The 10,454-nt window shown below is 49.9% G+C and overlaps 1 protein-coding gene across 2 annotated transcripts in view; it reads right to left on the reverse strand.

Annotated features, from left to right (window-relative positions):
* LOC117889351 (ectonucleoside triphosphate diphosphohydrolase 2-like) overlaps nt 1–10,454 on the reverse strand; it is a 37,983-nt gene that overhangs the window by 26,675 nt on the left and 854 nt on the right. For both annotated transcript variants that reach the window (XR_004648454.1, XM_034793359.1), the window contains exon 2: nt 1,886–2,015. Coding sequence is in view for 1 of the 2 variants with exons in the window: in XM_034793359.1 (XP_034649250.1) it covers nt 1,886–1,996 (111 nt within the window). In the remaining variant the exon portion in view is untranslated. The remainder of the gene's footprint in view (nt 1–1,885; nt 2,016–10,454) is intronic.

The following is a 10,454-nucleotide window of genomic DNA, read 5'->3' on the forward strand; positions in this document are numbered from 1 at the left end:
ACTCTTCATGGATGAGTAGATTTTTCAAGCCCTGCCTAATAAGCAAAGGCTAGACTATCTGGTGGGGGGGGGGGGGGGGAAACCAACACAAAACCACAACTGTGCCACCCATTGATACAGTCACATTCAATGGGAATGCTTCCATGGATGTGAGCAAGGTTGAACTTGGAATAGGAAAGTGTAGGGCCCTCAACTGTGGAGGTTCTTCTAGCAAGAGATCATGGTCAAACTGAACAGCCATTGGGGAGTTCAAATGAATGCTCAAACATTTTTTGCACTATTTAGACGGCTTTACTCCCAGCTACAACCAAAGATGGAGCAAATGCAAAGTATTTTCATATCCTGTCCAAACTTTCTTCATATGTCAAATTAGAGGTCACTGGGGCACAATACCTGTACAATTCCTTATAATGCTGCTGTAGGGAGCGCCCAGGCAGTTCGCAGTCCTAACCAAATTCACAACCTACACACCATTGTAATAATCTTCGTATAAATATGCCTTGTAAGATATCATTTGAAAACTAATAACTCACTGGTCAATAATATGATGAAATGCATGCATTTCATCATATGTAAAGTTATAAACATAAGCTGAAGTTAGGTCTGAAATAGGTTTACCAGACAAGTTTGGATAAATCTGTTTCTCAAGGACAGATCTTTGGCAAGGAAGGGGGGCAGGAACAAACAGATCTGCCTCTTAACAAACAACAGCATGGAACCTCTCTCACCAGACTCCTTGACTGCAACCTCAAGGCAGGAATGAACTTTATCTAGGAGTAACTCTCAGGACAATGCATTTCAAAGGGGGACTGGACTATGAAAGTGAGTGGCAAGCACACCCCAAGTTCTCCCTCCCTATCCATCTCTCTCCTTTTCAGAGAAGATGACAAAAGAAACAGCCTTTGGGAGAGGATCCTGGACTGAGTTTGGTCAGCAGTGTTACTGGAAACACATTGTAAGGGACTTCACCTTGAACCAAGTCTAGTTTGCTACGTTTAGTACTAGGAAACATTTTATCTTTATTTCTCTTGTAACCATTTCTGACTTTAATTCCTTATGCTTCTACTCATTTAAAACCCAGCTTGTTTTATTCTTTAAATCAAAACTAATCCAGTGTTGTGACTGTGTGCGTAACTCCATTTAAGGTAGCAAACTACTGTATGTAGATCCCCTTAGAGGGGCAAGGGACCTAACATATCTGAACTATCCAGGAGTGGGCTGGACAGCGTAGAACACACTTTGGGGGGGGGGGGGGAGAAATCAGAGATTGGGAGTATGTTGGGGTCATCCTACAAGTGGTAACCAAGGCTGTTGGAAGCCAGAGCGTGGCTGGAGTTGGTTGACAGGCTGCTGGGATCAGAGTTGCTGGACCAGGGCTGTGGCTTTACGCAGACACGCAGGGTGTTTGTGAGGAGCCCAGCAGCAAAGCATTGTGAGGCACCCCAGGTTGCAGGGCAGGGGTGACAACCCCTCGTTGGTCTGGACTGTACCCTGGAATGTCATAGCAGTAAAGATATTGTACAAAAAGGAAGTTCACGGTTATTAGTGCCTGTTGCAGCTTCAAGGAGCCATATACCAGAGCAAGCTTTCTGCCTATGGCCCTTTGAAGAAAGGGGGGCAGGCACTCCTGAATTTTGCCACTAAGTTAGTTTACTTACTGGTACAGTGTGTTTAACAGCATCAAACAAGGCAGTTAATGGATTTAGAGACAATGCTGCAACAGATGCAAGTCAAGCCCAAAGTAAAGAGACAGGCTCCCTTTTACAGGGTGACCACATTAGACAGGGATCGAGAATAGTCAGTGCGTGCGGATGTCCATATTCACCCTGGCACATCTTGCACGCCATATGCCAGGCTACGCCCACCTCTGCCGGCCATTCCTTACCTTGCACCTGGGAGGGTTCGGCACATCTTTCGTGGTGACACAAAGCAGCAGGATCCCAATCAGCCCAGCTAAGATCACCAGGGAAGGGGGAAGAAGCTCACGCCAAGACATCAGGCTCCTTTGCCTGCTTCTGCTAAGCAAAAGAGGAAGCTGTGGAGCAGCGAGCACAGAGACAGTGTCTGAAAGTTATTTGCAGCCTTCGGGGGCGGAGCCAGATGTTGGCTTTCAACACAGCTCAAGCCACAAGGCATAGACTGAGGCTTGGTGTGTGTGAAGTGGGGTCCTCTTTCCTACCACCACAGTAAATAAAAATACAACTTCATGCTTATTTAGTGTCTCCAATGCTCAAAGACATTCATGGAGCACGGGGTTAGTATTAGCCCATCTGTAGGTGGGTCTCTTCATCTGCCGGATGTTCTTTTCCTGTGTGACAGTATGAAGAGCTTACTTTAGGCCACTCTTAATTGATACCCTAAAGCCAAAGAAGTCATACATTCTCCTTGGAATGGCCATTGCTGCCTCCTTTATGCACAGTGTGACAAAGTTCCTCCTCTATCTTGGTGGGTCCTGCGCTTATTGGCAGATTTTCTTGCCTCAGAGATTCACCATGTGGGTTGGGGAACAGCCCAGAGACCTTTCCCTCTGGAAGAGCCCACAGTCCAGATCAATTGGGAGGTTTGGGGGGAACCGGGGCCCATCCTCTACTCCAGGTTCCAGCCCAGGGCCCTGTGGACTGCAGCTGTCTATAGTGCCTCCTGTAACAGCTGCATGACAGCTACAACTCCCTGGGCTACTTCCCCATGGCCTCCTCCAAACATCTTCCTTATTCTCACCACAGGACCTTCCTCCTGGTGTCTGATACCGTTTGTGCTCCTCAGTCCTCCAGCAGCACACCCACACCCTCTCACTCTCAGCTCCTTGCGCCTCTTGCTCCCAGCTCCTCACACTCACACCACAAACTGAAGTGAGCTCCTTTTAAAACCCAGATTAGCCTGCCTTAATTAATTCTAGCAGCTTCTTCTTAATTGGCTCCATGTGTCCTAATTAGCCTGCCTGCCTTAACTGGTTCTAGCAGGTTCCTGATTACTCTAGTGCAGCCCCTGCTCTGGTCACTCAGGGAACAGAAAACTACTCATCCAGTGACCAGTATATTTGCCCTCGACCAGACTCCTGTACCCCACTGGTCTGGGTCTGTCACAACAGATTATAGTGTGGTCAGGAGAGCTGGTGCATTTCTGTGCTCTCTAGTATTGTCTATGTCCAGTGGAACTTTAACTTTATTTCTTTTGGGTAAAGTACAGAAAATTAAGGGGAAGTTCAGCAGAGAAGTTTGTGCAAGAAGTACAGGATAAGTGTCCAGAAACAGATCTGGCATCAGCTCAAGAGGAGCGGAACTACCTCAGAGGAATGTGGATTGTGGTGGTGGCAGAGGCTTAGAGATGAAATGGGGAAAACCAAGGGAAAGTGTAGGAGGAGTGGTGGACCAATGAAGTGAAAATAGTGATCCAAAAAAAGAAAACATGATTCATAAAGAAAAAACCCATCCAGTGTGAATGAAAATGAATGCAAAGCATCAAAGCAGGCTGCCAAGTGGGCGGTGAAGAAGGCCAAAGAAAGAGTGTCCTAGATGTCCTGTATGCTGGGCTTTTAAGTGCATTGCAAAAATGAGATGTAAAGGGAAGGAGGATGGTATTGCAGTACCATTGTAAATCTCAGAAATGTAGGGTGGCAAGGGACCTCGAGAAGTCATTAAGTCCAGACCCACCCACCCACCCCCCCGCCCCGTGCACAGAGGCAGGACCAATTAAACCTAGACCATCCCTTACAGGTGTTTGTCCAACCTGTTCTTATAAGCCTCCCGTGATGGGGATTCCACAACCTCCTTTGGAAGCTTATTCCATAACTTAACTACCATTAGAGTTAGAAAGTTTTTTTCCTAATATCTAACCTAAAACTCCCTTGCAGCAGATCATGTCCATTACTTCTTATCCTGCCTTCAGAGGAGATGGAGAACAATTGATCTCAGTCCTCTTTATAACAGCCCTTAACATACTTGAAGACTTATCAGGTCTCTTCAGTCTTCTTTTCTCAAAACAAAACATGCCCAATTTTTTTAACCTTTCCCAATAGGTCAGGTTTTCTAAACCTTTCAGAATTTTTGTTGCTCTCCTCTGGACTCTCTCCAATTTATCCATATCTTTCCTAAAGTGTGGCATTCAGAACTGGACACGGCATTAAGGCTGAGGCCACACCAGTGCTGAGCAGGACAATTATCTCCCATGTCTTACATGCAACAGTCCTCCTAATATACCCCACAATGCCATTAGCCTTCTTTGCAACTACATCAGATTGACTCATTCAATTTGTGATGGACGAGAACACCCAGATCTTTTCAGCAATACTACCAACTAGCCAGTTATTCCCCATTCTGGAGCTGTGCCCTTGATTTTTCCTTCCTAAGTGAAGTACTTCACATTTGTCTTTATTGAAATTCATTTTGTTGAATGAAGACCAATTCTCTAATTCGTCAAGGTCATTTTGAATACTAATCCTGTCCTCCAAAGTGCTTGCAACCCCTCCCAGTTTGGTGTCATCCCCTGATTTTAAGCACATACTCTCCACTCGGTTATCCAAGTCATTAATTAAAATATTGACTATTACCAGACCCAAGACTGACCCCTGCGGAACTCCACTAGATCCAGCCTCCAGTTTGACAGCAAACCATTGATAACTACACTTTTGAGTACAGTCTTTCAGTCAGTTGTGCACACACCTTATAATAAAGGTGGTGTAAATTAAATTCTCTAGTTTGCCTATGAAAATACAATTTGGGATTGCGTCAAAAGTCCTACTAAAAACCAAGATCTATCACTTGCACTGCTTTCCCCACATCCGCTAGGATAGTAACCCTGTCAAAGAAGGAAATTGGGCTGGTTTGGCTGTTCCCCAACCTTTTTCGTCTGGCGGGCACCAGACGATGAGCCACGGAGGACTGTGCCAGCAGACGAGCATCCGCCGAAATGCCGCCGACAAGCAGCAACGTCAATAGGTGTCGCCGCCGAAATGCCGCTGACAAGCAGCGTCATCGCCGCCAAAATGCTGCTGATTTTCGGCGGCATTTCGACGGCGACGCCTCTGGATGACGCTGCTTCTCGGAGGCATTTCGACGGATGCTCGTCCACCGGCCAGAACGCAGGCGCACTTAGACGCCCCAGCGGGCGCCATGGCACCTACAGGCACCGCGTTGGGGACCCCTGCTCTAGAGGTTTACAAATTGAGTGTTTAATAAATTGTTACAGTATCTTTCCAGGTATCCAAGTTAGACTGACAGGTCTATAACCCTCCAGGACCTCTTTGTTCCCTTTTGAAGGCAGGTCCTGTGTTTCCCCTTCTCCAGTCTTCTGGCACCTCACCTATCCTCCAGGCGTTCTCAAAGATAATCACTAACAGTTCTGCGATTGCTTCAGCTAGTTCCTGAAATCCCCTAAAATGAACTCCATAAGGTCCTGCCAATCTGAATGCATCTAACTTATTTAAATATTTTTAACCTGATCTTTCCCTATTTTGGCTTGCGTTCCTTCCCTCTTGTTAATATTAATTGTATTGAGTATTTGTCACCATTAACCTTTTTCGTGAAGACTGACGCAAAATAGACATTAAACACCTCAGCTTACTTGATGTCATCAATTATTAGGTCTCCTTCCCCACTAACCTACACTTGCCTTTGTCTTTCTCTTGCTTCTAATGTATTTAAAGAATCTCTTCTTATTGCCTTTTATGTCCCCGGCTAAGTGTAACTCATGTGGTGCCTTATCCTTTCTGGTTTTGTCCCTACACACTTATGCTATTTGTTTGTACTTCTCCTTAGCGCTTTGTCCAGGTTTCCACTTCCTGTGGGATTCCTTTTTGATTGCCAGGCAATTAAAGAGCTCCTGATGGAGCCATATTGGTGTCTCACTATTCTTCCTAAATTTCCTTTGCATTGGAATAGTTGGCAGTTTTGTGCTTAACATCTCCTTGAGAAACTGCCAGCTCTCCTTTACCTCTTAAATTTTCTTGCCATGGCACCTTATCCACCAGTTCCCTGAGCTGAAGATCGGAGGAGACTACTAGTAACACCTGAACAAGTGAAGAAGAAGGGAAAACAATACTTTGAACATCTCTTAAATGAGACAAACCCCTTTAGGGCAGAGGTGTCAATGTGGTGCCTGATAAAACAAGTTTATTAACTACAAAAGATAGATTTTAAATTACTACAAGTAGTAAGGCATACAAGTCACAATTGGTTACAAATAAATACAAAGTAAAACACAACGAATACCTAACTTAACCAACTAAGTCAATTCAAGTCCTATCAGCCAGTAACCCTCTCCAGTCCAACGATGCTTCCTTTGTCCTTCAAATATTGTCGACGCCGCAAGTAAAGATGAAGGGAGAGATGATTTGGGAGCTTTGTTCTTCCTTCTTATGCTTTTCTTCTTTGAGGGTCATCTCCAACTGATGTTCAGGATAAATCTGTTGGATGGGAATCCTCAGCTGTTTCTTTGTCAAAATGTAAATCTTTGCACAAATCTTCCTGCCAAAGAATGGCCAATGAACTAGATGATAGTCCACTTGATTTTGTTGACACCTGGCTGAGGCGTTAGCTAGCCTTTTGTCTCTGGGGAACTGGTTTGTGGCTGTTTTTAGTACTACCATACAGTAGAATCTTATAACTTTACATACAATGTTGACACACATTTTACCAGGACAATAGTGATCAGCAAATTATGAGTTTTCAAATGATACCTCACCAGGCATACTTTGTAAAAGTTTTATCATAGTCCTATTAAAAGGGGTGAATGTAGGGGTACAGACTGTCACACCAACAGGATAGCTTCTGGGCTTTTATAGACCAAGAAAAGGCATACAATACAGTGTTCACATCAGTGCTGAGGAAATATGGAGTGTCTGAAGTTTTAATAACTATGGTGAATGCCCTATATAGATCACCTAAAACAGTGACCCGAATGTTTTTTGGAATTAAACGTCTATTTGCAATGAAAGTCAGACTGACCCGGGGATCAGCCTGCACCCAGAGCCAGCCCTAATTCTGCTGCTGGTTATCATATTGATGGACTATGTCAGCAGGAAGATCCCAGTTGGGAAAGGTGAGAAGCTGCTATATGCTGATGACATAGCAATAAGGGCATCCTCAAATGAAGTCCTAGAGAAAATAGTAAACCAGTGGTATGACCAGCTAAGCTGGCATGGGATGAAAATGAGAATGATGAAGATCGAGGTTGTGTGGGGCAGTAGAGGTGCCTCCAGAAGACTGGATGTAGAGATTAATGGAGTGAGATTAAATCAGACTGAGCAGTTCAAGTACCTTGGCAGCTGGGCCATGGAAGATGGAGAGCTTGAACATGAGATTTGGGGATGCTGGAAGACTAAAATAACTCAGGTGGTGCATTTGACAAGCATAATGTGACAGGGTGGGGGAACCCCATCCAGTGCAAGATGAATGCACCCCATCCTCCAAGCTGCGCTCTACCTCAGGCCAGTTAGGCTAAATGGCTAATGGGCTGCCCTTACCCACAGGGCAATCACGGTAGGGGGCCAACCTGCTCCACCAGGTCCCAGCCCAAGACCCTAACAATAGTGGAGTGCTCTGCCACGGAGTCAGAAGGGCTCCAACCAAAACATGCCAACTTCCCACAGGACTATAGCTAGTCCCCCCGGGCCACTTCCTACCATGTCTCTCAGAGCAGTAGTTGGGGTGACATCTGGGTCTCTGGGCTTCCCAGAACACACAGTTCCTGGTGACTCCAGTTCCTATTGGACAGCCATAGGTATCTGGGCATCTGTCTGGGTCTTAGCACTACTGGCTTCTACAGTCAGGGTTCCAGCTGCTCCCAGGATGGACCATGCAAAGTACATCCTTCCTCCTTGGCAGTCAGCCCAGACTGAGTTGGGCTGATCCCTATTATACTAGTGCATTTACACTTGGAGCATGCCCAGTAGGGATGGGGTGGGTGTGTGGCTTCTTCAGCCCACAATGAGGAATTAGCCCTTCCCCATCCAGTGCAGGGTGAGTGCACCCCGTCATCCATGTGCTGCTGAGACTGAAAACCCAACTGTCTGGAGCAACGGTGCACCACACAACGCTGTACAGCGGAGAAGCCTGGCGATAAAGAGATGGCGCGTTCAGTGTCTACAGGTGTTTGAAGAAATGTCTTCACACCATACGAGGAGTTACACAAAGAGACAGGTTTAGAAATGAAAGTACTAGGATGGAAGCCAAAGCCTGTGATGTGGCCAACAAAATCCAGGACACGCAACTTCGCTGGTTCAGACACATGTGGAGAGTGAATGAAGGGCACTTGGTGAAGACAGCATGGCAGGCAGCACACGGGGGCTATAGGGGAGGAGGCAGTACACCTATAGGGTCTCCATAGCCAGGGGAGCAGGCAGCACACGGGGCTATAGGGGAGGAGGTGGTGTACCTATCGGGTCTCCATAGCCAGGGGAGCAAGCGGCACACGGGGCTATAGGGGAGGAGGCGGTGTACCTATAGGGTCTCCATAGCCAGGGGAGCAGGTGGCACACGGGGGCTATAGGGAAGGAGGCGGTATACCTATAGGGTCTCCATAGCCAGGGGAGCAGGCAGCACACGGGGGCTATAGGGGGGGGGAGGAGGCGGTGTACCTATAGGGTCTCTATAGCCAGGGGAGCAGGCGGCACACAGGGCTATAGGGGAGGAGGCGGCACACGGGGGCTATAGGGGAGCAGGCGGTACCTATAGGGTCTCCATAGCCAGGGGAGCAGGCGGCACACGGGGCTATGGGGGGGAGGAGGCGGTGTACCTATAGGGTCTCTATAGCCAGGGGAGCAGGCGGCACACAGGGCTATAGGGGAGGAGGCGGCACACGGGGGCTATAGGGGAGCAGGCGGTACCTATAGGGTCTCCATAGCCAGGGGAGCAGGCGGCACACGGGGCTATGGGGGGGAGGAGGCGGTGTACCTATAGGGTCTCTATAGCCAGGGGAGCAGGCGGCACACAGGGCTATAGGGGAGGAGGCGGCACACGGGGGCTATAGGGGAGCAGGCGGTACCTATAGGGTCTCCATAGCCAGGGGAGCAGGCGGCACACGGGGCTATGGGGGGGAGGAGGCGGTGTACCTATAGGGTCTCTATAGCCAGGGGAGCAGGCGGCACACAGGGCTATAGGGGAGGAGGCGGCACACGGGGGCTATAGGGGAGCAGGCGGTACCTATAGGGTCTCCATAGCCAGGGGAGCAGGCGGCACACGGGGCTATGGGGGGGAGGAGGCGGTGTACCTATAGGGTCTCTATAGCCAGGGGAGCAGGCGGCACACAGGGCTATAGGGGAGGAGGCGGCACACGGGGGCTATAGGGGAGCAGGCGGTACCTATAGGGTCTCCATAGCCAGGGGAGCAGGCGGCACACGGGGCTATGGGGGGGAGGAGGCGGTGTACCTATAGGGTCTCTATAGCCAGGGGAGCAGGCGGCACACAGGGCTATAGGGGAGGAGGCGGCACACGGGGGCTATAGGGGAGCAGGCGGTACCTATAGGGTCTCCATAGCCAGGGGAGCAGGCGGCACACGGGGCTATGGGGGGGAGGAGGCGGTGTACCTATAGGGTCTCTATAGCCAGGGGAGCAGGCGGCACACAGGGCTATAGGGGAGGAGGCGGCACACGGGGGCTATAGGGGAGCAGGCGGTACCTATAGGGTCTCCATAGCCAGGGGAGCAGGCGGCACACGGGGCTATGGGGGGGAGGAGGCGGTGTACCTATAGGGTCTCTATAGCCAGGGGAGCAGGCGGCACACAGGGCTATAGGGGAGGAGGCGGCACACGGGGGCTATAGGGGAGCAGGCGGTACCTATAGGGTCTCCATAGCCAGGGGAGCAGGCGGCACACGGGGCTATGGGGGGGAGGAGGCGGTGTACCTATAGGGTCTCTATAGCCAGGGGAGCAGGCGGCACACAGGGCTATAGGGGAGGAGGCGGCACACGGGGGCTATAGGGGAGCAGGCGGTACCTATAGGGTCTCCATAGCCAGGGGAGCAGGCGGCACACGGGGCTATGGGGGGGAGGAGGCGGTGTACCTATAGGGTCTCTATAGCCAGGGGAGCAGGCGGCACACAGGGCTATAGGGGAGGAGGCGGCACACGGGGGCTATAGGGGAGCAGGCGGTACCTATAGGGTCTCCATAGCCAGGGGAGCAGGCGGCACACGGGGCTATGGGGGGGAGGAGGCGGTGTACCTATAGGGTCTCTATAGCCAGGGGAGCAGGCGGCACACAGGGCTATAGGGGAGGAGGCGGCACACGGGGGCTATAGGGGAGCAGGCGGTACCTATAGGGTCTCCATAGCCAGGGGAGCAGGCGGCACACGGGGCTATGGGGGGGAGGAGGCGGTGTACCTATAGGGTCTCTATAGCCAGGGGAGCAGGCGGCACACAGGGCTATAGGGGAGGAGGCGGCACACGGGGGCTATAGGGGAGCAGGCGGTACCTATAGGGTCTCCATAGCCAGGGGAGCAGGCGGCACACGGGGCTATGGGGGGG

The sequence above is a fragment of the Trachemys scripta genome, chromosome 17 (assembly GCF_013100865.1).
Source record: "Trachemys scripta elegans isolate TJP31775 chromosome 17, CAS_Tse_1.0, whole genome shotgun sequence".
Taxonomy (NCBI): Eukaryota; Metazoa; Chordata; order Testudines; family Emydidae; genus Trachemys; species Trachemys scripta.